Here is a 26,340-nt window from a genome sequence, read left to right on the forward strand (position 1 = left end):
TTTAAGGGATAAATTAGAGCATTGGATTTGATCCGTATTGCAGTGGATTAGAGCAACCTCTCCCCCCTCCCCTTCTCCTCCCCCCCCCCCCCCCCCCTCCAATTCACTCCCCCCTCCTCCAGCACCACCTTTTTTCTTCTCATGCAATACCAAAACTGACCCTGCCTGGCAGAGGGACGGTGCTGGGCGAGCAGCGCGGTGCCCACAGCGCCGGCCGCCGCGGGAGCCGGCTCTCCCTTCCAGCCTCCGCAGCCCCGCCGGGGCATCGCCGCCGCAAGTGCCCGGAGGCAGGCGCCGGGGCCGGGGGTCTCCTCTGGGCGCCGGGAAGCGGTCGCTGCCCACGGGCTGTCCCCTTGCCCCGACCCGGCCGGGGCCGTGGGGCGGGGGCGAGAGTCCCCCGGGGGACGTTTGCCGGAGGCAGCGGGGCCGGGACCGGCAGGAAATGGAAGGATGAAGTGTGCAGCCGGAGCGGTGATGTTCCTTCTCTCCTTGCTTTCCCCTGCAGGAACGTAATCCGCAATGCTAGTTCTCAGGTTGCTCAATGTTGTCGCTCCAGCCTACTTCTTGTGCATCTCCCTAGTGACCTTCGTCCTCCAGATCTTTCTCTTCATCCCCAGCATGTTCAGAGACCCTTCCACCACCCCACTTTTCTCTCCTGCTCTGCTGCATGGGGCCCTCTTCCTCTTCCTCTCAGCTAATGCCATGGGCAACTACATCCTTGTGATCCAGAGCTCCCCCGAGGACTTGGGCAAGGGCTTAAACTTGGGCAAAGGAGCCGAAGTGGTGGCGGACTGGCTGGATGGAAGCAGGTCCCCTGGCTCAGCCTTGCCTAGCACTCACTTCTGTAGACTGTGTGCCAGAGTCACCCAGAGGCATGACCACCACTGTTTCTTCACAGGGAACTGCATCGGGAGCAGGAACATGCGAAACTTCATCATGTTCTGCCTCTACACCTCCCTGGCTTGCCTCGACTCCCTGGTGGCAGGCATGGCTTACATTTCTGCTGCACTCTCCATGTCCTTTGCGAACCCACTGGCCTTCCTCACTCTTCTGCCTCACTCCATCAGCCAATTCTTCTCAGGTAAGGACTCCTTCCTGGGAGATGAGGACCCTGTTCCTCCTCCAGGGCTCCTGGGGTCGGGGGGACATGATCTTCCTCGGATAGCTGTGTGTGGGGAGCAGTGGTGGGGAAATGGGCAAGAGGGACAGCTGGCTGTGTTCATCAAAGCCCTCTTTGGAGGCTAGAGAGAGCCTCTGCAAAGGACTTTGATTCACCTGAAATAGAGGCTGGGACCCAGCCAGGTTATAGCCACAGACCTATTAGTAATGCGTTAGGCTCTGGAAAACGCCCCATAAGCAGCTTGCCAGTGACAGAACAGGGCTATCTGTTGTGCAGGGAGTGTGTTGCAATTAGACGAAGGAGAGGGATTTCGCTCATTGTACTACAGGTGAAGGGGATCTTTTGCCTGTCCTACAGGCAGAGGTGGGAGGTCTGTAGGATTTTGTATCCTACAAGTCTGCAGGTTCCCTGTATCCCAGTGGAGATATTCTCATTCCCTTCTTCCAGGTCCACTCACCGCCTCCGCTGCCACCCACCTCCTGCCTCCTGTCAGCACAGACTGGCTGAGATCTTGCCATCCCTCCAGCACAGGAGAATTGGGGTTAAGGCAACAGAAACCAAGAGAGGAGTTGATGGGACAGGATGAGGCACCTTTCTTATGACCCTAGTCTGGGACAGAAGTCCGCAGAGAACCAGGGGAAATTCTCTGTTCCTGCTCTTTGCAAGACCTCCACTCAAAAGCATCTCTCTCTTTCTCCTTGTCCCCATCCCTTACCCTTCCTTCTGCTTCTTCCCATTTCCTCTCTCTCCCTGCCTTTCCATAAATCTCCACAACCCTTTCCCCTCCTGATTCTGCTCCCATAACTCTTCCTCTGCTCTTACAGCCTTGCCTCTTCACCTTTCAGCATGCCCTCAAACTCTCCAGCCTCAGCCCTTCCCCCGTGCAAACCCAAGAGCTAGGTAAAACCTGATCTCAGAGAAGAGACTGTGCAGGTAGCCTAGACTGTTCCTCTGCCCTGAAAGTGACTGCAGAAAAATGCCGTTCCCCCACTATGCAGCTCATACCTTGCACACTTAGATCAGCTTTCGTTAGACTAAAATAGGTATGCCATATATTTTAGCTTTGCAGATTCAGCTGATCTCGGTAAGAAGGGACTGGAGTCTGTTTTGGCTCGTGCACCATCACCAGAAGAGTTGATTATGATCTGAGCGTGGAGTCTCCACTGCTGGGGATACAGGAGCCAGAGAGGCCCCAGCTTGCTTTTCAGATTCCAGGCTGGGTTTGCAGGGTTGCCATCTGAAAACAAACAAATATCTCTCTACTTGGCAAATTAGCAGATTTGTCATGGTAATCACTGAGAGACAATAAACATGAAATCCTGCCATGACATTTTTATGGAGTCATTTTTCCAAGCAGAAGAATTTTTGTAAATAATGTTGCACAAGCTTCACTAGCATTAAAAACACTGGGAATGATTTTCTGGTCTGCTCTGCTAAGCTCTGCTCAGCACAGCAGCCTGGGAGGGGGAGCAGGGATGTGGGAGGAAATTACCAGGGAATTAGTTCTCTCTCTCTGACTCTGAGGGCTCATCTACACCGAGCCGGTCCTGGCTTATGTTTGAAGAGCCACTGAAGTGCCCCAGCTCTGGTGGCAGCAACTGCAGTGCCACAGGCAGCCTGTGGGCAGTGTCTGAGTGGGACACCGCCGGGCTGGGTGCAGGGCTGGGAACTGGGAGCCAAAACACCCTCAAGAGACAGCAGCTCCCACCAAACCTCCAGCTCAGATGGGGTGAGAACTGCTGCTTCACACAGCAATATACGGCCATGGGGCACCCCAGTTGCTTGGGAGGAAGGGCAAACTGGGTTTCTACTGGTGCATTTAATCTCCAGTACAGGAAAGAAAACCACAGCCTGGAATAGTTACCTGGAGGGGTTGTCCATCTGATATTTTTTAGCTAACATAACTGTTACTTAAGGGTTGTGGTAGGATCCAAAGAGAGCACTGTTACATCAAGGAAATGCTTTACCCTTCTTCTTATCCCTCATGTCCTCTGCACTGGAGGAGGAGTAAAGGAGCATGAAGGGTGAATTTCCTGGTCTTATGTCAACTGAGTGTTCCCTGCTTTCCTGCTGGAAAAATTTTCAGTTGGCTCATTCTGCCCAGACTGTGCTCAGGCATGGATTTCAGAATCTGACCCAGAGCCTATAATTTCAGTCTGTGATTCAGCTTTTCTGGCATAGATAATATATGCCAATAAGCTTGAGATCACATCAGGTCAGTTAGAGCAGAAGTGAATCCGAGACTAAAATGGACTGTGGTGATGAGGGACAAAGGAAGAGCACCTTTGTAAACACTGGCCAGACTGGATCCGCAAAAGAAATTATAGAAAATGCTTTATGTAGGTAACCTGAAGAAAAGGTTAAAAAAAAACATATATGTGGAAAGCACGGCTCAGAGATGCTTAATATTTGCAAAGGGAAACAAGGGTAATTACTTTCTTGATGTTGAATATGAGCAGCTCATAGAAATAAAGCTTACAGATGCCTTGCAAAGGCTCTAAGGAAAATAGCTGTCTTTCTCCATATCCCATCTGAACATCAGCTGCAGGAAAGAACAAATGTCTGGCACACTCTGGGCCAGCAAAAGAGGGGTAGAGAAGCCCGTATTTAGCTCTGGGCTTCCTACCTGATAGATTAAGTTATTCCGACAGAATTGGTATGAGGATTTGTCATCGTCCTAAGGGGCTCGTTCCTCCCTTGCTGCATTGCATACAAGGCCCACTGAGCTGAATGGGATCTAATGAGAAGGGAAAGATGACATTGCATTTAGCAAGAAAACTGAATGACTCCTGTGCCTTTTTCAAGTGAGGACAATCTCTGAAAGCTTGAGGCTGTAGTCAGTGTCCTTACAAATCATCCTCAGAGGAGCCTGCTGGCTGAGCCCAAAGCTTGACATGATTGTCAGGGGTCAGCCCCGATCTCTCACTTGCAGCACTGCCAGGTGGGGAAGCCAGGATTCACAGATTGCAAGAACAGATGACACTACCTAATCCAGCCTTCTGTATAAGAGAAGCCAGAGATGCTTGTCCAGCCTCCCTTGTATTGAACCTAAAACCTGAGGCCGCCACACACCTCTGCTGCCCATGCCATCTCTGCTCCAGCAGAATTGCTTCTGTAGGGCCTTAGAGCAACCAGAGCTTTCACCTGCCCAAGTCTGCCCCGTGGGCTTCCAGAGGGATGGGAGCACGTGAGAGCTTTTTCATTCCTAAACCTCGCAAGAACCAGTGAGAGGATACCAGCTATTTATATCAGTATTGACACACATTTAATTTTCTTTGTGTGTCTGTGTGTAAATATGGGTGTTTAGTAATACACCAATATACACAAAATATATGTGTACACATTCATATGCACACACAGAGAATATTATTTTAATGGGTTTAGGTCTGCCTACACACTGAAAGGTCACTCAGTGATACCTGCTATTACACTAATATTTTCCAGAAGGAGATCTAAAATCATTGTAGAGGAAAAGATCCACAGAATATTTTTATGTAAATAGTCTCAGCGTAAATATACAACACAAAACATGTTGAATTAGGAGCTTCAGACCTACAAAGTATTTTGAGTATTCTAGCACAGCTTTATAAAAGGAATTTGGATTGCATTTTTTAAATTATCTGTTTCTTGCATTCATATGAAAACTGCCTTTGCCCACTGGTATGAAAGTCATTACTGATTTATTTTTCTTTTTTAACATATTAGAGAGAGAGAGAAAAATCCAAAACCTTTCTGCCTAGTATCAATGCACACAGTAAGGCTTCTAGAAGCATCTGCATGCTGTAGGACCCACATCTCTTTTCAAAAGAAACCTGGAAAACTTAGATTCACTGACAAGCAGGTAGATTCTTAAATAAATTAACCATTCTTCAAAACAGCGCTGAAGTCTTACAGACATGCTTCACTTCTGGCTGAATTTGCCCCTGTAATCTAGATCCTCACATTAACAGCAAAGGGAGAAGTGTATGGGGATCATTATCCCATTTTTTTCCCCAGTGGGGTCCATTGCATCAGATGCTACAACGGAAACGATTTTATATCGTTAGATCAACCAGCCTGCCTTGTTCCTAACTCCCCACTCATGGCCCATCGGTTCTCGGGGCTGGGTGTTACACTGCTGTGTGAGGTGTGTCTAAACTCTTTCCTTTAATTTTCCTCCCTCCCCCTGACTTTTGGTCTGCAGGAGCTCTCCTTAGCTCTGAGATGTTCGTCATCCTCATGCTCTACCTCTGGCTTGGGATCGGACTGGCCTGCGCCGGCTTCTGCTGCCACCAGATGCTGCTGATCCTGCGTGGGCAGACACGGTACCAGGTGCGGAAGGGGATGGCGGTAAGAGCCCGGCCCTGGAGGGAGAACCTGCAAGAGGTCTTTGGCAAGAGGTGGCTGCTAGGACTTCTCATCCCTGTGCTGAATGTGGGAAGTGACTACCATAGGCAGAAAGAGAAATAAAATACCCATGTGTGTGTGTGTGTGCATCTCATGCACACATCACCTCTCCTGTTCTCTCCCACTGTCTCCTGGATCGCTAAAGAGCTGGTCTACTCCATCTCTTGGGATTGCAGCCTCTGGGGGAGGAAAGGACTGGGTATCAAACAGAATAAATTTAGCATATTAACTAGGAGATCAGAAACCATGTAGATGAAGAGATAACTGCAGCTTAGTAGTCACACCACTGCATCTGCGTATGTGGCAACAGTCTTTGAACTAGCAGAAAAATTAGTCAGAACCTCCTGTGGCTCCCTGCCTGACTGCTCCAGCCCCAGCCCCATCAGCCGCCCTATACAAACCCTAACGAACTGCAGCAGGAGCTTTCAGAGAGCCTGGGCTGTTGTGGTAGATGGCAAGAACAGCGTCTGTTCCTTGGGAGGGTTTTGCAGGGTGCCTTTTTGGCTTTTATATACTTGAGGTAACTTCACATTACTGAGAAGCCTTTAATGACAGAACTGCAATGCAATCAAGCTGCCCTAGGAGCAGGCTATGCACGTGGCTAATGCAGCAGGTAAACCTTCTCTCCACAGGCTAGAAAATCAGGAAGAAAACAGAGGGAAATGCAGAATTTCTCATTTCTCTTCTTGATCTTCTCCCTATGCAATGATATGTCAGGACTGTAGCTCTGCTACTTATTTTTAGCAGTCCTTTGCCCAATGACACAGTCCAGGCAAAGCTGCCCTTCTGACAGGGAGCAGCGAGCGGATAAATCACGATCAGATGGAGGCACAAGGAGAGAAAACCACAAAGGTGAATGAAAAAGCTGTGTTTGAGAAGCTGTGTGATTAGGCAGGCTATGCGTGCCTGTGAGAGAGACAGAGGTGTCAGAAGGGTGCCAAGAGCCCTGCTGACGTCGCTGAGCCCTGATGCATCACCCCCTCGCAGGGGGCACCCGCACCATTAGTGCTGTGAAGAGTTCAAAATCCCAGAAGACAGGAAGGTTTTCCAGCTGGTCAGGATGCGTCACTTTGCACTAAAACAAACAAAAAAAAAATTTACCTCGGACATCCCTGCCACACCATAGTTTACAGGCTCTCCAGGACAATTCCCTCTCACATTGCTGCAGAGGGGTAAATTCATGCATGTTAGAACTCCATTAAGGAGGTTAATGGAATTACTACAGGGATTAATCAGCCTAATGTGTCAGTTGTTTTCTAGCTGCAGCAACAGCCCCTGAGATCAGTGCTGAGATCCTATGCTAATGCCTTAAGAAAGGATACCATGACATCTCTACCAGGATCATAGCGCTGGCTTTCCCAGCAGCTGCAACAAGAAGCCTCCATTTTGGCAAACTGCATCAGCTTATGTGGGCTGGATAGGAATCCATTGCTTCTCTTGCATAGGCAGCAGGAGAGTATGCTGACAAGCCGTCAAAAATGTTTTTTCTTCCTCAGAAATGCTCTCGGTGCATCCCAGGTAGGGGAAGGCACTTGCTTTCATCCTTCCATTTCTCATGAGCCAGAACAGGGGCACTCATTCCTACAGGCTTTGTAACTGTCTTTCAGTGCTTCACACTTGTATACACGTTTGGATCAATAACAAAGTCTGTCGTGATAAACAGAGAAACCATGAAAATATACTGGAAAAACCCTTAGCTGGATAATTAAAACATATAGGATACATATCCTTCCACACTGTATGTGTTCGCATGAACACACCGATCTTTCCATGTGTAATAGGCTGTATTTTCACTAACAGTGACAATAAAAAGTGTTCTGTTTTTTTACACGAGTTGTATTGTGCTTTTTGACAGTTCATCAGCTGTCTCCGTACATTTGTTAACAGCATACACACAGACATGTTGAAGGAAAAAGTTAGGATTTTTTTGTTGGCTTTGCCGATAATTCATATCATAGGATTTTGGACGAGTCCTTTCACCCTTTCCACTTTAATGTAATGGCCAATCTAAAAATGCATCTAATAACCAACTTGCAGACCCATTTTAATTACTGTTTATGAATTACACTATCAACCTCAACTGAAAGCTACAGAAAATTAAGCTACTATCATTGCCCACAAACAGCATCCTGATGTAAATTATTCCTCACTGGCACGATGGCATCAAGGTGAGCAGACAGTCACCTTGTCGCTGGAACCAGAGCCAGTGCCTCGTGCCATACACCTTGCCTTGGAAGGATTCCCAGGATTATTTTTATTCCACGGACTGGTTGATCCCACTTCTTCCCTTTCGTGTATTTCTAAAGGCAACAGGCTCCCAACATTTCAGCCAGCAGCTCCCTCACGTCAGCAGAAATCATGGTTTGACACCCTCACCCTCTGCTTTTGGCGTTTGATTGATGCTGCAGTCCCAGGCAGCTTGTGGCACGGGGCACCTGCTGCCACGCTGCCCCAGGTGATGGGTGAGCTCCTCGGGGCTGCACGCTGAGAAGGGCACAACCAACTCCAGTTTCAGTGGCCACTCTGCAAGGACAGCCCCCAAGCAGCACACGAGCATTAGTTGTCCATGGAGCCTGTTGCATCTTCTCCCCAGGGTTGGATCACGCGCAGCCCCTGTGTCAGGATCGGAGCTCTCCACCCTCACTGCGATGCTGTGGTCCTTGCTGAAGCACCGAGAGATCCCAGTCTGAGTAACCGCAGCAGTTCCACACAATTATTCTTTCTGTCAGACACTTCTGTTCCCGACTGTAAATAGCTGCATCGCCATTTTATGCAGCTAAATGGTTCCTTTGCAGCAAAGTACTGGATTTCAGCAGTAGTGGTGGAACTTTGAGATGGATACAGCCTTAAAAGTTACAGTCCTTTGGGATGAAGAGAGCTATAAAAACGTGACATTAGACTGACCCTGTATATTGGCTTATTTCTTTGCTCATTCCCAAGTGTGTGGACTGCCCTGTTTGGGGTAAGAGTGGTGGTTCTGCAGAAACAGTTGAGAGTTGCTCTTTAATTATCCAGCTGCCCTGACATCCTTTCCTTGTCATACCTGTGCATGCACTTACAGAAACCCTTGGCAATAACATGTAACAGGGCTCAACGACTGAACCTTTGCTTTTAGCTATCATTTAGAAGATGAAGGCTGAGCTCAATGGCAATGTCACAAATTCTAAATTTATTCAATGGCTCTAAAGTTTTATAAGGGTAAATAATAAAAGCTTCTCAGTTTCTGTGCTTAGAGAGCCATTACTTATTATCTGCATTTTATTAAATAGCAGCTGCAATAGCAAATATATTTTGGATTATGATTTCATGTGACAATGTCTAAATGCTTACAAAAACCCCAAAACACTTAGGGCTTCTCTGGCTTTGGAAAATCAGATGAGCATCATTTTTTCTCTGATAATGCTTGTGTCTGAAGTAGAAGCTCCCCGTTGCTTAAGACCTTGCACAGAAACCATAGACTTTTGCTTATTCGCTTATCTATTTTAAGTGTGGCTACCTGAAAAAGTGGTGCCACCTCTAAAGTCTCAGAAGTCTTTGCAATGACAGTATAGAGTAAATTAGGGATGCAACCATGAAGCAAACCAGAAGAAATATGTTCTTACGTATAGTGAGAATCTTATCCAAAATAAAAAGTAGATGGTTTTCCTTTTCAAACTGCACTACAGGGCAGCCCTCAAGGCCTGCATGCAAAATGTCTCCATCTGATAGCTTCAGAGGATACAGAGTTAAAACATGAAGAGTCTCAAGTAATAAGGCACAGGGAACATACGAGAAAAGATGACATGGAACTGCATTTATCTTGTTTAAGAAATAGCCAACTTAAGGGAGATGATCACAGTTCAAAAATACTTGCAAGGAGACAGAATAAATGAATGAGGAGACTCATTAACTGTAAGGAGATAGGTGGAGAAGGACCAGCAGTTCTGGAATGAGAGAAAAAAACCCTGAGGTCACTGCTTAGGGCATCTATTAAAACAGTCAGAAGAGAGCAATCAGAGAAAGTGGTCCCAGTGAGAGCAGAAGTGATTTGACATTGGTAGGGATGATGCACTGAGAGGCATCAGGTGGTAGGAGGTATGATAGCAGAATTCAAGTCATCTTCATGGATTATCGACTGATTGAATGGACACAAAGAAAGTCCAGACTGAGAAAACTAATTGCTAATCACTTTCTGCACAAAAAAAAAAACAAAAAAAAAAAAACACCCAACAAAAACCCCAAACAAACTCAAAGGCCCAGCAGAGCCAAAGGGGTTTTTCTGCTCTTGAACAGCAAATGTTACAAGCAGGAGGTGCATGGGTAGAAGTCATAAGTAGCAGCAGCAGAGTCTGTATGGTTCTCTTTGAGTTATTTAAAGACTACCCAGAACTATCATGGTTGGAGAAAAGCAATGACCTACTTGTTCAATATAGATAAATAAAGGGAGAAGAAAATTAAAAGCATATACGGATTCTCTGTGCCCTGCTAGATATTAAATCACTGGGAACATGTCACACATACTAGCAAACAGTAAGATGTTTTCTAATTAGCTACATGTCCACATGTGGCTTCTCTACTTCTCCAGCTCTTTTTCATAAAGCCAGGGCAATAGAAAGTTCTTGAAATTACACCAAAAGCCAGCACATATGGACCAAATTAGTGCTCCAGCCCTCTTACAGAGCCACCCAGCCAGCAGCCTTGTTTTCATTACACCAAAGACGTTTTAGCATTGGTTGTCCTGCTGAATCTAACTGCCAAGTGGTGTCAGAGCTTAGGCAGGCTAGTCCCATATCCCTTAAGACTTTTGGAGCCAGCTTCTTCTAGCGTCCCCAGACGTTTACAAATAAAAAGTGCAAGCTCTCAAGTACCAGTGTCATATGCTGTTTGCATAGTGCCTCATTTAACATGTTGGCAGACACCTTAATAGTAGTTCCAGAAGTGTTATCAACTAAAAATAAGTGGAGCATGTTGATCAGTTTACTTTGAAAGAAGCAAAGTGGTGGACAGCGATAGCAGTGTGAAAGGCTCACCTTGTGATCAACAGGGATGGGAGAGTGTCATTTGTCTGCTACTGAATTTCTAAACTGATTTTCTAAACACTGCTTTTGATCTACCTTGACCTCGATGACTTATCAATTTGGGTTTTCTGTGATGACTGTGTATCCACCAGCTTAGGGGAATGCACAGCCTCTGGCATGTATTTCAGCTGTTTTGCTCAATACCACCAATCATTCCCAGATTCACATTATTATGTGTGGCTGGAAAATTTAAATTTCCATTAGATGTCAGGCCAGTCTTTTAGCTGCTTGTGTTGGATAAGAAGAGATGAAGACACGAACCTATGTATCATCAGACTGCTGAATATACGATATATTGGCTTGCCATCGCTATACCCTTGAGATTTTTATATATTCACTGGGCAATGGACCCACATGAGAGTGCCCTAACAAGCAGCTGCTGAATACAGCCTTGTCACAGAGGCCGTTATCAAGGAATGATGTTATCATCCAGAATGGCTTGAGACCACAGATGAGCTTTATGGTCAGTCATAGAAAAACAAGCAACAGATCCAGCATCATCAGCCAGGACTTCTAATGGTTTGCAATGGCTGGGAGGAAATTGTTGACCAGTACAACAAAAGCAATCTTTGTAGGTCTAAACATGAACTGTCAAAGTCAAAGAGGTCCACAAAGTCCAGATGCTATGAAAGCTGCTTTGAGAAAAACTTCAAAATAGCATTACCCAAAGGAGCGAGTGTTTCACTAGATAAGAACACGCAAGGTTAAGATCAGTGTTTTGAGCAACTGAAGTTCCTTCAAGACTTGGAGAACCTGTCCCCCCCTGACAACTTACTTTCAAGTATCAGTTCTTTATTAATCTCCACTGAGTTTGATATTCAAGGCTGTCGCTAGATGTTCTCCCAAAACACCCAGTGCAAAATTAGAGTTTTATACAATACTGAAGTCCACCATGGATCCTCCCAGTAGTATGTTATTGATACTATGATTTTCTTCTCTGAGGAACACCTCTAACAGTCAGTAAGATGGATTTGTCTGAGAAAACCTTGACTAATCAAGCAGTTTATTACACTAACAAAACTTGAGTGAGATTTTGGAAGTGTTATTGTCAAGGCAAAGAACTTTTCTTTTTCTCTTCAAGCCACAGGATAGGGTATAAAAGTTTTTTTGGACCCATCTATCCACACCTCTAAACTAGTACGCACTAGACTGCAATTTTATGAGTGCTTTAGCAGTCTGCCCTTATACTGCCATTGTCACTAACATCTGAGGAAATAAGCCAGTTTGTGAATATGAAGCCTTGAAAGAAGGCACAAGGAAATAAAGGGGCTGACTGCAGAAAGCAAAAGGTGACAACAAAATTCTGCTAAGCTATCAGTGACACAGTTCATGGAGATTTAAAAAAAGCTCAAAAAAATGTGTAATATTTTTTATGCCAGGAGGAAACCTGAAATTTCAAATCAAACTGTAAGACCCAGTTTCTGGCTCCCAGAACCAGCGTGTTTTTCAGGTGTATGAATTCAGCCCACCACCACCTCAGCTCACTCTGTTGCTTCAGGGTAGTCAGGAGTTTCAGAAATGTGTCTGTACAACCCATGCAGCTGGCAGGCATGGTCAGCCTGGGCAGAGCCGGTGTCCCGCTACGTGAGATGCCATCGGGTCAGAAGGAAACGTTACTCCCCAGGCTGTCAACAGCACGCTAAAAGCCCCTGAGCTCAGGCGAGGATCTTTCACGTAACACAGAAGCTTTCTGTCAGATCCAGGTTTGGAGGAGCAGAAATTCTGCAGTCAGGCCGGAGGCAAACACCACACCTCTCGCCTCGCCAGTCTCTTTGTCTTTGTGTACCGACTATTCCTTACGAACTAATTTGGCCAGAACTTGTCCAGCATCAAACAGTCAGCTATTGGCATGTTCTGGGAAAGGATGAATTTCAGCGGGGGCTCATTAGGATATATATTAACTTGATGGGAAAAGAGTAGGAAACTGAAATATGTGAAGGAGCATGCCAACCCAGCCTACAAATTATAGCATGATGGACAGACTCAGTATAAGCCTGCAGAAGAGGGTGGCAGCATTTCAGACTGCGTATGAGAACGAACTTGAAGCAAAAAAAGTTACAGTAAATGTTTTCCATGGTGCTCTGATGCAATAAAGACATGGAATATCATATTCAGCTTTGTCTTCATCAGTCAAACCAGATGGAGTTCACAGAAAAGCCATAAATGATTAAGAAGCTGAGAAATGGATTAGTAAGAGGAAAAAATGGTTATATTTGCCTAGCTTGGGTAATTACAGCCAAAGTGGATGTGAGGAAAAACGTGGCAACCGTCCATGTATTTTGGAGGATGGAAGAAATAATTCTTGTTGGATAAACAAGCATCAGCTAGAAACAGAATTCAATTCAAGAAAAGGAAATGACATGCTAACATTTCAGCAAATACTTCCAAACAGCAGTCCTTCCTCTGTCAGCCTTGAGAATAAGCTTAGGTTGGAGAAGCTGAAATCTTCACATCTAGGGAGCTACAGAACTGAACAGAGGAAAGCACAGTGAATAGGGAATGCTGTTGCTGGAAAACTGAGGAAGAATAAACCAGAGAAGCTTCCACTTTTTTTATCTAGACAGTTGCTCAAGCTTAAGCCAAGAGGCTTACATACTCATCATACTCACCCGGGATTTGTTCATATTATTATGACCCTTTTCTATTTTGCACTGCACCTCGTTGCCATCTCAGCTGGGTTCAAAATAATTATCGGTATCAGTGCTTTATTCAATAGAAGTAACATGAAATACAAATAGTTGTGCAAATAAAGTAAGCATATATATAAGCGGTATGTGTTGAAAGAAAGAAGCACAAAACAGGGTTTTGGTCTTTATAAGCATGGGATTAGAGCATGGGATTCCCACATGGCTTCTGTTTGTAAACGCAACAGCAATGATTCACAGATGGCAGAGAACTTCACAGTTTTATATCCATTCAACGATGAGTTGTGATGATATTTCTCAGCATTTCAATAGGACTAAGAGGTACCCAAACCACTTAGGTTTTTACACTCTTCTATACTTTCAAGTACTGTCAGAATGACCACTCTGTGTATGTAAACTGAAGAAATCATACCTATATTTCTATTGGAATTTTTTTAACCTTGAAATGAACAGTTAGGTATGTAAACTTCCCGTAACATAACTTTCAGGTGCTTTGGAGAAACATTGTTAATTAAGAACTTCTGGAAATCTCAGGACCCCTAAATAAATCAGCTACATAAATACATGCAACCTGAAATGTCATAATAGGTTTAAGATCAATTTTGAATCCTGACATAATTTTAAGGTATTCTTTCTCTTCTTTACTCTTGCTCCATCTCCCTCTCCTTCCAAATCTAATACAGGGAAATGTTTTTGGTTAAACATAGCAGGCCATATAGACAAGATTTACATGGAAGAAGTGGGAGACCTTCACAATATCTGGGAAATAGCAGAGGAGAAAGTAGACATTTCACTAGTTCAGCTATTATTATTTATGAATCAACTAGAATGACCTTTCATACTTGTTTGATAAAATTTACTTACTGAAACCCCAGTGGAAATGTAACTAATACATAATTTAAATCTCAAGCAAAAGCCTAAGATTAAGGTTTACATTTAAGCCAAAGCATTAAGAGGCTCTACAGATTTTCTACAAATTTTCACTCCCCATAGGAAGTCCCTGAGGCATTAGAAGCATTACTCTGGTGGTCAGAAGTCTCCAGCACTACATCAGAGAAAGTAATCCCTTTGCAGTTAACTATGCAAATGTCAAGTCTTTTAACAAATGTGAATTTTGGGAGGAATGTTCAATCACTTGGGTTATATAGGTGCACAAATGGTGAAACCATGCCCCTAAAGTTTCTTCAAGGCATACAAAAATTCCACTTATTAATGCACTATTATAGATTACAAGCCATCTGAGAGAATTATAAATCTTTATGGCATCTCAAAAGTCAGTCCTTATAAATCCTGCGTCCTGCTCTTTTTCACTTCAGGCTTTGAAAAATCCCAGTGTCTCTGCAACAAAATTGTGCAAACTATGTAAATACATGTAAGCAAGCATGACAGAAGCTCCATGGATGAAGAGACAATAATAAAAATACTCAGCCCTACTACTGCAGAGCACTATAGCTCAGTCCAGCAAAAAAGATTTGAGCATATTCTACAGCTGCACTACTCATACCTTCATTTTACTCGTGTTTCTCATTCTGAGTATTGCAGCCTAACCAACAATGTCTTTCAGGACTGCATTGAGTGTATTTTCCCGATTTCAAATATTGTAACTTTTTAGATATGAAAATGTAACATCTGATAAGCCTCCAGGCTTTTGACCCCAGTTTCACATGTTACATTACTACAGTTACATGAACAGGTTTACAGGCTGGGGAGGAAAATGACATGCGTGGGCATAAATTAATACATGAGTGGGGCAAGGCAGATGTCTACTTTTACCACGAAAGATTTTTTTAGTCTCTGCAGCACAACCAGCTAACACTTTCTCCATTCTCCTAGCCTTATCAATCTTGAGATATTTATAAAAATTTCCCTGGATAGGCATAGAAGTAGAGATTTTAGCCCCCTACATTCCTTCCATTCAGTTTTGCAAACCACAAGGAACCAGTCTCTATATTCACTTGTGGAATTACATTAGGGGAAATTAACTCAGTGATTATACAGTTTGATTTATTATTATGAAACAAAATGTAGGTTAGTATAACCACATAGATACTCAGACTTTAGAAAACCCAGCATTAGAACCATGACAGCCCACAGCCATGACTAGCAATAAATACCAATATTGCAATTCTTATATGAGAAGCATAAAGCAGTTTATAATAAGGAACAAGTATTACTTTTCTAATTTTACAGCTGAGAAGATCAAAGTGTCTTCTCCAAGGTGAGACCAGGAATACAGCCTGCGGCCATCTCAATTCCAACCGTATGTTATCGTTTGAATTATTTCATGTTGCAGTAGCAATGCCAGTGCCAAGTGCTTTTGAGCTGGGTGCGATTTGCAGGATTAAAGCCACAAACTTCAGCCTACAGCATACTTTTTTGGATGGAGGAAAAAGCAGGGGAGAGGAGCAAGCACTCAATGAAAGCAGCAAGTTGATCTCCAACATCAAGATGCATTTCAGTTTACATATCTAGATCAAATGGGAAAAAATAATCTTCTGCAGTTAAAACTACAGTGTTCAGATTTTTAAAAAGAAACCTGAAAAACAGGTTTAGGACACTGTGTATGAATGGTTACCTTGAAATCTATTTTCACACACCTATGAGAAAAATCCTTGGTAAACATCGCTGTTCGGTATTCTTTTCCTTTCCTCTACCTTTGTTCAGCTGCCACCTACTTATGGCATTAATTTTGTGGAATTTACTTCATCTTTTTCCACCTTCTTCCCCTCAAATTGTTGAGATTTTCCGTGTCAGACATATTGGCAACCAGTTCCTCAAAGTTCTCTTATTTTATCTTCTACCTGACATGACTGTTTAGATTGTAGAAAAGGAAAGGAAAAGGAGAGCACACTGAGAACAGTGTATGATTTAAAACAAACATTTTGTCATGCCAAGGAAATATTGAACATCAACGGCAATCACTAAAACAAGATTGAGAGCGGATACTACACATCATAAATATCACATCTACATCAAGAACTTTTTTGAGTTAATAAGAAAGAGACCAGGGCAAATCTCAAAAAAGGAAAAAAGTCCAAAAGCATGTTAGACATGTCAGTGCTAATGGCACTTGTTGGACCTTCAGTGTGAACACAATTGCCAATAAAAATTTCATGCTGTTATGTGTGCTCAGGTTAGAGCAGTTCTGACCTGGTACTTGGGTGCCATGAAAATGTACAAGAAGAGTCAAAAAAAAGAAAGAATTTACTGCTGCTGTATTTGTTCTCATCCCCAAAAGAAACAATTTCAGACAAACAGACTTATTTTTAGTCACATTTATATTTTAAAGGGACCTAAACCAGATACAGTAGCACATTTACTGAAAAATGATGTGCTAAGGACTGAACTTGCATCAGAACTGGGCGTGATAAATTACAAATGCATGTCCAAAGTTAAGCTAAGCTGTGGAGAACAATGTGGAGGTTTTACTCATCCCCATCCTAATGTGAGATAAAGGCAGTTGCCTGTTATTATTGTCTATTTTTTAAGAGGTAATAGTGAATCTTTATAGGGCTACTGAGTGCTTGCTTGTTACAGAACCAACTGCCAGAACAGCAAGATGAAGCAAGTATACAGGTACTCCTCTAAGGTGTTCACCAATAGATAAACAGATGTTATAATGACATGGAGCAGAAAAAGTGATATTGGGGAGTAAACTCGCTCCCATTTCAGGATTTTTTATTCATAGGCATTCATCTGCTTCCACTCACTCAACTAAGCTCACTGATAAATTAACCCCTTTTACATTTGAAGGCTCTAGTGTCTCAGGCTGGTAGGTGTTTAAGTGCTGGCGAAGCAGTGGAATGTGAAAAAAAGCAAGCCTTAGAAACTGCGACAATGCTTCCCATGCCCGTGCTGGCTCCAGGATCAAGCAGAGGCAGTGCATCATTCTGCTCTGTTTAACATCGCTGTTTTAAGTTTGGCTGCAGAAAAAAATGAACAGGGTAACAATTTTAATGAGCAGGCAAGTTTTACCTTTGCATTCCAGCCTTTCAAAGAAATCGACCCTTTGGCTTTGGCCATGAGGCACGCGTTCAGACTGCCCAGACTGATTTTGAACTGCAAGAAACTAGGGCCATTGGTGTAGCTGTGCACCAACATCTCACTCTCAATGGCATCGCCTCTCTAACTGCAACAGTCTCCACCCAAGCACTGCCACTGCAGACCACAAGCACAGCAGCAGACCCTCAGCACAGTTCACCACTCTGCTCTGTTCCAGTTCAGGCTGGCTGCATTATTTGCTCCCATTATACATCTGGAGGCGTTTCAGTATTCAGATGATTAACTGCAAGCTCAGACTTGCCTTCCTTGCACAATTAGCGTGGAAACAAATGTTTTTGAATTCTTTCCGAACACTTCTCACACAACTGATGTCAGCAACCCACTTTCAGAGTGTTCTCAGAAAGCATTATCATGTAAGCACGATGCGAGCATGGTCAGCAATGGGATGTTGATCAGTGAAAGCCAATTTCACTTTGATGAAGACTATCCTGTTCTGACTTCTGAGCATGTTTGGACATATATAGCATTATCATTTGTGTGGGAGACAATACTTAGCAAGAATACAAAACAACAGGCACTGTTAATATTCACTCTGGGTAAAGCAGCTTTCCTACTGTCTACTCATATTTCACACTTTCCACACTAAACACAGCCCATCTCACAAAATAAGTCATTGCATTGAACTCTGCCTCTGGCAAATGCAGAACAACGCCTATCTGGCACAGTGATGTTTTGTACCAAACAAACCCCTTAATATGATTTTTAATTAGAATTTTAATGAATACAGTGAAAAAATGGAATTTGTACTCACTGAGCTAGCAGTTTTCTCAGGAGATGCTGTTTCACGCTAACTCAGGAGTTCTCTATTAGTCTCCTCCTCCATCGCAGACAATTGAGCAGTTTTAGCTATGTGGGCTTCTGCTTCTTCAGCAAGAGGTGATGGAAACATCCAAAACAACCAAAACCAACCCAGTGAAAGACGATGAGGGTAAAGGGAAGTAACACCTTCCCCCACCCCTGCAGCCCAGACTATTCCCACAGTGCTTGAGGTTCACAAAATGAATGCTACAACTTATGTTGCAAAACACTAAGCTTCCAGCCAAAATAAATGTTCATTTCCAATAAAAACATAGGAGATTTCTATTGAAAACACAGAAATTTTTCAAGCAGTCCTATCTATTAAAAAACAATAAGGATTGGTTTTCTGTCTGTTACTGGATTTTTTAGTCCTGGTAAATATAAATGGCCTAAAAACCCCCTTACTACTGCCATGGAAAAAAGGTAAGATTGCCTAAGTGGGCATGCTAAGAGTCATTCCAGTTCCATTAAACTAACTCAATTAATTTAATCGCAGTAGGAACGAGATGAAAACAATGAAAATGTTGATGAGACTCCCCTTTTGGCCCTGGAAAGCCTACTTCCTCCATTTCTTAAAATGTACGAGATGCATAAGAAATCTTTATGCTGGCAGTGCTCCAGTTCAGGATGGAAATTATATTGCTGCAGTGCAGAATGGCAAAAGCATTTCACAAAAATTTCTGTTGAGCAATTAGAAAAAAGCCAGATGTATTCCTCTCATATGATGACAGCAGCTTGATTTCCACTTCAAAAAGTAATTCAGGGTATTTTAAACAATGGTTATTAAACATTTTAAAGTCAGCAATTCTGAATAAGTTGCAATCAAAAATTTAACAGGAGCTAACCAAGGAGCTCTCTGGACCATCCATACTATTTCAAAGAATTTCAGAACACTAGGAAAGATTTCAGAGGACTGAGGGAACGGAGGAACTAATACAGCACCAACCTTTCAGTGGGTAGGCAGACTGCTCTGAATGAACATAGGCTGGACAACTGAGAGAAAATAATGGAATAACCCATGATTTTTGATTAATCCAGGCCATATAAAGCAAAAATAATTGAAATTAATGAAGCTGGTAAGAAAAAGAGCTGGCCAAATAAAATTGACTCATTTTGATGAACTAGAATTAAAAATTGGTTGAGGACAAAGCCAACAATGGAATTTTTATACTTCTGATGGGCATTTAAGTGTGCCACATGACACAGACTGAACCCAGAATTATACAAAATTAATCGGATGGCATGAAATGCCTTACAACTATGGTTTTTGAATCATATACAGAAATCTATTAAAGACTATCTTCTACTCTTATTTTGAAAAAGGTATAAAATTGATTCTTGACTGTAACACAATTTAATATTATTTTTAATAAATAGAACACAACATAAAATTACCTTTAAAATGTAAAGGTGTAGAAGTTTTGAGAGAGAGAAGCAGACATAATTAATGAATGCAATTGGTCACTTACTAAAAACAGGGGTTTTGTTCTCTGTCTGGAAACTGCTTTCAAAGGAGTGTGGAAACAAAAGGACAGGGGTTCACCAACCGCAGAAGCAAGAGGTCCAGGGATGATTTAGACTTCCAATCTGATGCCATGGCTGAGGCTGCTATAAAAATGAGGCAGAGCAGCAGGAAGGGTTGACATTGTAAAACTCTTTTAGCAATCCTGTTTTGCTATTATGTTCAGTTATGTTAGTGTTCCAATTAAAAATGCATTTAAATAATTTTAAAGGACCCAAAGAAGAGCACCACAGATGAATAAAGGATTCAAAAGATTTGAGAGCTTATCAGTTACTTTAAAAAAGAACGCTGAAGAATGACTTTTTCAGTTTGTAAATGCCTACAGTGAAAACAGAAACGTCACAGCATGCACTTCACTTTAGCAGACAAAAGGCAAAAGATCTGACAGCTGGGTACTGAAAGACAACAAATTCAGGCTCAATTTAAGAGGCACATTTTTAACAGTAAGTAATTACATTTTGAACAATTTGGGTGGATTCTTCGTCCCTAGGAGCTTTCAAATCAAAGCAGAATGCTTCCTCTATAAACACGCTTTAGTTCAAACAAAAATTTGAGGAACTCTTGGAAACTGCTATACAAGAAAGCAGACTGGACACAGTGTTTGCCTTCTGCCTTGTGAATCAGATTACACTGGAACCGTTAAGTTTGCTTCGTGGACGTACCTCAAAGGAGGTACTGATTTAAGAAGGAAAAGAAGTGCAGTGCACCTGAAAGAAGCAATTCACCTTTTTGGCCTCAGTGAAATAAAGGTGAACAGGCCTGATATCCTGCAGATAGATGAGCCAGAAGAGACAGACACCTGAAAATTCCCTGGGTACAATTACCCATAATTTTTACAAATACAAAATTTGTAAACACTGAAGTTTCTAGTCTCAGAAAATAAAATTACTTCAATTGATGGCACTCCTTTTTGGATGTAAGGTAATGAGATTAAAGTCATTGCCTTGCCTGGTGCCAAGAACTCTAACCAGAATCTCTCGTACCTTAGAACAGGATCTCACACCACAAGGCTGCTGGATGTTCTGGGCACGACTGCCCAGTTCTCACTGCAAGAGTCATCTTTGAACAAAGACAAGACTGTGTAAAGATAGCCCCATTTTGAAAAATGTGCTTTAGTGAAAAGTTGGTATAGAGATTTTGTTGAAGAATGTTCTTCAAGACAGAAAACTTATTCACTCAAGTAATTCTTTCGGTAGCCAAGATCCTACGTTCGTAACTTAGAACTCCTGCATACCCAGCTGTCAGGATTAAGATGCAGTATAGGAGTTCACCCTGCACAGACGGTGAGCATAATGTACAGTTATCACATAGAGATAACAGTTCAGAGATTAAAAAAATCCTTCCAGGTTGTTCATGACAGATCTATGGCAATGGTCACCCATGACAATAATTTTCAAGAGTTCTGTACTCTTTTACTCATGCTCCTCCCAGAGACCCTTTAATTCATACATACTGTTAAAGCTCACATGACTCTCTTCAGAGATACATCATAGTATCACTTTTGGATCTCCACTTTCCCACATGGGCAACATGTTGCTGTGGAGCTGTAAGTAAAGTGTGCTTTGGAATCAAGGGCTTTGCAGTTTAACAGCATCAAAATAACCCACAACCTTTTCAAGTATATACTTTATTTCATTCATATTTCACAGTCTGTTTCTGTAAAGTTTTAGCAAAAATGTCATGTTCTATAACAGAGTTCTTGGGCTACTGTATTCAGAGCTGGCAACAGACTTAGAAAGTACAGAAAATGTTTACATTCCAACTAAAGCAGTAGCATTTGAAAAATACATAGTAAAAGTAATCAAAAATACCAACAATTATTAAAACTTAATAGAAAAACAGCAGTCTGACCCATCAAGCGACCCCACCTGCTAGTTGTCAGCAGCAACTGAAACCCTAACAGGCCATCCGATTTGACTTTTTAGACTGGGACAGCTGTCTTCAGCTAACTTGTTAATACAAAGTCTTGCTGCTTCAAAGGTCAAAAACCCCCTGTAAGTTGCTTACAGGTTTCCAATCAGAGAAGCTGATGTTTCTGCTCATATCTACTGGACCAATTCCAGATCCTGCCCAGAATCAGGATCTATTCTGGTCCTGATGTAGCCAAGTAACTTTCTCGACACAGTTCCAAGCTAACCTATTTTATTAAATTGCAACCAAAAAAAGGAAAGCCCTTATTGTTTAAAGGTTTACCAGGGCTTCCAGGAATAAAGGCTGCTAAGAGAAACTGAACAGAACGGCAGATGACGACATATCTATCACTGGGGTCTTCAACATCCTCTTTTTATAGATGTTGCATCAAGATTTGCAGTTATCTAGGGATATGGTTCCTAAGGGGCCCCAGATTTACATATAATAGTTCCAGAGTGGATTTTTCTAGTTCAGCAAATACTATTATAGTCTGGACTGATGCCCAGTACAAGATTTCTAACCAGCTGCTGGACTTTATTCACAGATTTATTGAATATATGTTTATACAAATTACACCAGCTGAAAGGCCCATCAGCTATAAGCGCACCCACTTCAGGTCACCCTCAGCGCTGTTGGGGAAAAAAATACATGTAGTACTGTGAGGGCTATAAAAGATTTCTACCAGCCAAAGTCTCCCTAAGTCAGAGGGTATTACCCTGCAAAGCCCATTTTTCCTTCCTTTTACTCTATCAGACCAGTGGAAATAGGATGGAGAAGAGAATACTGGTAGGCTTACTTTTTCTTGTCTCAAACAGAAAAAAGAAAGAAGTTGAACCCTTGCTGACTTCCTTTCATCTCCAGGTAGCCTGAGTCCATCCATCACCTTGTTTTCTAGGGCAATCACTTCCTAAAAATATATACATTCTGAACCTCAAATTCCCCTATTTGATGGGTAGAATAAGAATTTTAGGAAAAGTAGAAAAGATATCCCATGCATTTTCTCACACCTCACCTCTAGGTGACACCTATTACAGGTGTCAATCAATGGAACTGCCTCCTTTCCTTCCTGTAAGAAGCTCAGAAGAAACAAGCTTATCTTCTGGGATACTTTCACAAACGGCCGGCCTAAGGTACCATCACATCTGTCCTGTCAAATGTCATTTGGTAGAGATATCACAACTGATTCCAGTAGAGCTAGATCGGACATGTCCTACATTGTTACACTGTACTATGCTGTGTTCTTGTCTTCTGCATTTGCTGGCTTAAGTTTCAATATTGCTGTGCTGTGAATGATGAGACATCCTAGTATGCAATTATAGCAGGTATGTTTAAAAAAATACATGACAGAACACAGGCTATGAATGCTTTCCTTTTAATCAATTCCACGGACTGCACTGGTCTCTGGAGGTGGGCAGGATAACCATGAAAGGCATGGCTGCTAGTCTGCTACAGCTCCACTAGGACAAATCCTGCCATGAAATCTCTCTCTAGGCCTATGGCTACTACAAATATGACTCACGTCTCCTCTTTGTGAGGCATGTACAGCATTTTTCATCAGTGTAAAAAGGGGGAAATCCCTTAGAAGAGAGAAGGCCCTTTCAATTTCTCTAATGCACGTATTTGAGGAAGACTACAAATGCATTCTCTACAGTTTTCTGCAATATTGACTCCCAGACACATCAGAAAATGAAAAGGTCTAGTCACAAATTAGCTAGACATCTACTCTACTTTTGTTTATTTAAGAATCTGAAACAGATGATAGAAGTGATCAAAGCATCAAAATACCCAGCCACCTAGACTGCACAATTTTTTTGAAAACACTGTCACGCAGAAAGGAACATACCATAAACAACCCAGATTCCTTAACTTTCTTAGACAAAGCCATTCTTGGTTCTCTCCACAGACTGCCTCGGAAAAAATCCCTTCACACTGGAGGAAATGACATAACTGAATGTCTAGATAATGTCTGTAGAACAGCTTTTGTAACATGACTACTGTAGATCTCTACTAGTAAGGCTTAGTATCTTATGCACACAGTGGTATTACCTGTATCTCAAGGCAAGCAGGCTAGGAATGATGTAAAATTATGTGGAAGAAAAGTGTTTTGTGGTTTGGCTTTTGGTGGTTGGGTTTTTTAAGTTCAAACTCAGGCAAATAAAATCCTTCAGGGAAATTATCCAAGCTGACGTATCTCTCTCTCTTTCCCTCCTGTCCCCTTCTCCAGGTAGATTCATCTGATTTCTTCAAATAAAAAGGAGAGGTAAGGGTCTTGGGAGAAGGACCTGTTTCTCCACAGGCCATTATGCTCCTTTTCCTTTCACCCCCCCCCCCTTTTTTTTTATATACTTAGCAATCTGATTTCACAGAAAAAACAGGAGTTTAGGCTTGTAAACTAAAGACACACATACCAAATAATACGCAACTAGTCTTGTCAAATTAAGCCTGGTGAGTATCTTCCTTGTATTGTTTTTGAAAAAGTCACTTTATGTGTCTTTAAAATTAAAAAATTTTAAAAAGTCTTTAGTAACAACATTCAATTTGTTAGCTACTGAGAAAATCCAAAGCCACTTGCCCTGTACACTTATTAGCCATTAATAAATATGGCTTTGGAACAAACACTTCCAGTGCAAGCCTTACGATTTTTGCTCACTCAACTCTACAGATCAAAATCAAATGCATACTCATCAAACCACATCATTTTGCTTCGGTCATAAGACACTCATCACTTTGACCAAAGACTGCAGCGAATATAGGCTGCTGCTTCAGCACAAGCAGATCTCCAGTAATTCAAATGTGTTAAAACCACACAGCAAGATTTTCTGCTACAACAAAGGACAACAGCCCAAGGATACCACCCCACCAACATAAGTTTCCTCTCCTCACACCAGCTCCCTTCATCTACTTGCAACTGATGATGGCCCGATATTGGGGCTTGTTCTGCTGTTCCCTTCTCAGAACCAACTACCTGAAGATGTGAACAGGAAGATGGATGCTTGCTTGCAGAACACTGCAAACAACTGTCTTTCCAATGCAAGAATGGGAACATGCCAGCACACCACATCCAAGCTTCTCGAGTTCAAGGGAGTACCCAGAGTTAGCATGGAGTTCAGGGTCACACTGAAGTAATAAGTACCCATTCAAGACCCCAACACGCTATTCCAGTCCCACAACTGGCTCTGAAGACAAGCTGTTAATGGCATGCCACTTCGCAAGTCCTGGACTCAGAAAATACTCAAGACAGGAAATAGGAGGTACAGAAATAACTTGACCAACAACTATGTACCTTTTTACTAAATGTTGGGATACGTGGGATCTTCAAGGTTGTTATCAGCTTTATCAGATCCTGTTAGAGATGCTTCTAGCTCTGCCCATGACTGTGGAGCATTGTTCTTTATTGCCTCTATGAAAAGCTGTGTTTGGTGCTTCAGCCGGTCCAGCTCAGCCTGAGTCACCTGGTTCTGATGAATGAGCTCCTTGGTTTTTAAAGTGATCTCCAGCAACCCTGACCTGCGTAGCACAACAAGCGTATTCTGAAAGCGTCTGCACTTGCTTTGTTGTTGCAAGAGCAACTCAGGGGTTGTGCAAATCTCTTCTGGTATCAGTGGGGGGCTCCACACTGCAGACTGCACGGTAGTCTGTGCTGCACTCTCGCTCTCATGAGGGGTGCACTTTGGTGCCTGCAGAGTTCCAAAAGGCAAAAGGGGAGTCAAACCTGGCACTTTCTGAGTGTCACTGGAAACATGATGAAAACCAGGAAGAGCTGACAGTTTTCCACTTGTCACCAGCGTTGAAGAATTTTGCTGGTTAGAATCCTGAGGGGTCTTAAAGCTAACTGGTAGGTGGGCAAAAGGACTACTAGGCAAGCCTGTGCTCCTTGATACAGGAGAAGTCTCCATCTTGGGTGCTTCTGTGCAGAGTCGTTTATGGCAATTGGTTCCTTGATGTTCTTCTAAATCAAAAGAGTGATCTCTTTTGCAAGGCTGTGGTGCTATTTTGGGATAAGAATTCAGGATGGGCAGGTAATTAGTGGAGTCATTTCTCTTTTTCCCAACAGGGTGAGGGTTAATGGGAGGTGGGATTGATGGACGAAGAAACACTAGCTGTGGCTGAGCTGGAATCACTTCAAAGGATGGCTGTACAGTCCAAGATTGAAGCTGTGATGAACTCCCCTGAGAAGCACAAACAGGGAAAAAACAGAAGTTTTACCACAACATTGTAGAAAAGGATCAAAAAACCTTATGAAACAGATGGACTGTGCCATTTCTCCATATTTGATATACACTGTCCAATTAATACATTCTGAACAGTTTTCCATCAAACTCATCCTTCTCTTTCTCTGACAACAGAGCACAGCACCAGAATCAAAGCTATAACCTGTAATCCTTTTACAATGGAGCAGCAGATAAATTTAAAAACAATTCAATCTGAATTGATACATGCTTTTCTAAATGAGGATTACAGTGCATGCTTACATTGTACAACGCTCATGTAAAAGTTTGACCCAGACTTGGGGTTGAACAAGTGTATAGAGAAGGTGAAACATAATTAAGCATCGTGGTTGTGAAATTTTAAAGAGTCAAAGACTGCACAGACATTTTAGGAACAAATCAGACCCCCTCTTTGTTGAAAGGCAGCAACTCTAATCTTGTCAATTCTATTCTTACAGCAAGCTTTTGAAATGGTTATTTAAAATAGACAACAGCTGTTCAGTAACTCTTACAATCTTAAGTACAATACACAGTTTCAATAAATTTAGAACTCTGAAGTAGAAAAACAAAATGCTGAATATTAACCAGTGCAAGAAAAAAAAGCTTGTTGTAAGCCCGGAGCACTTTAACT

At 42.5% G+C, this 26,340-nt stretch overlaps 2 protein-coding genes across 8 annotated transcripts in view; one reads left to right on the forward strand and one right to left on the reverse strand.

Moving 5' to 3' along the window:
• Positions 1-23,840, forward strand: ZDHHC22 (zDHHC palmitoyltransferase 22). Of its 2 annotated transcripts, none has more exons than XM_080394372.1 (2): positions 1-1,081; positions 5,304-23,840. In XM_080394372.1, exons 1-2 carry the CDS (start codon positions 520-522, stop codon positions 5,567-5,569), a joined length of 828 nt encoding a protein of 275 aa, XP_080250498.1. In that variant the 5' UTR covers positions 1-519; the 3' UTR covers positions 5,570-23,840. The 2 variants fall into 2 exon arrangements, with proteins under 2 accessions (XP_080250498.1, XP_080250499.1); XM_080394373.1 differs by having other exon boundaries at positions 1,568-5,419.
• The window catches only part of CIPC (CLOCK interacting pacemaker), a 12,214-nt gene continuing 7,075 nt past the window's right edge, over positions 21,202-26,340 (reverse strand). For all 6 annotated transcript variants that reach the window (XM_080394369.1, XM_080394370.1, XM_080394368.1 and 3 more), the window contains one exon: positions 21,202-25,670. In XM_080394369.1, the coding sequence (XP_080250495.1) occupies positions 24,792-25,670 (879 nt within the window). In that variant the 3' untranslated portion in view covers positions 21,202-24,791. The remainder of the gene's footprint in view (positions 25,671-26,340) is intronic.

Source organism: Falco punctatus (genome assembly GCF_963210335.1).
Source record: "Falco punctatus genome assembly, chromosome: 7".
In the NCBI taxonomy this organism is placed as follows: Eukaryota; Metazoa; Chordata; class Aves; order Falconiformes; family Falconidae; genus Falco; species Falco punctatus.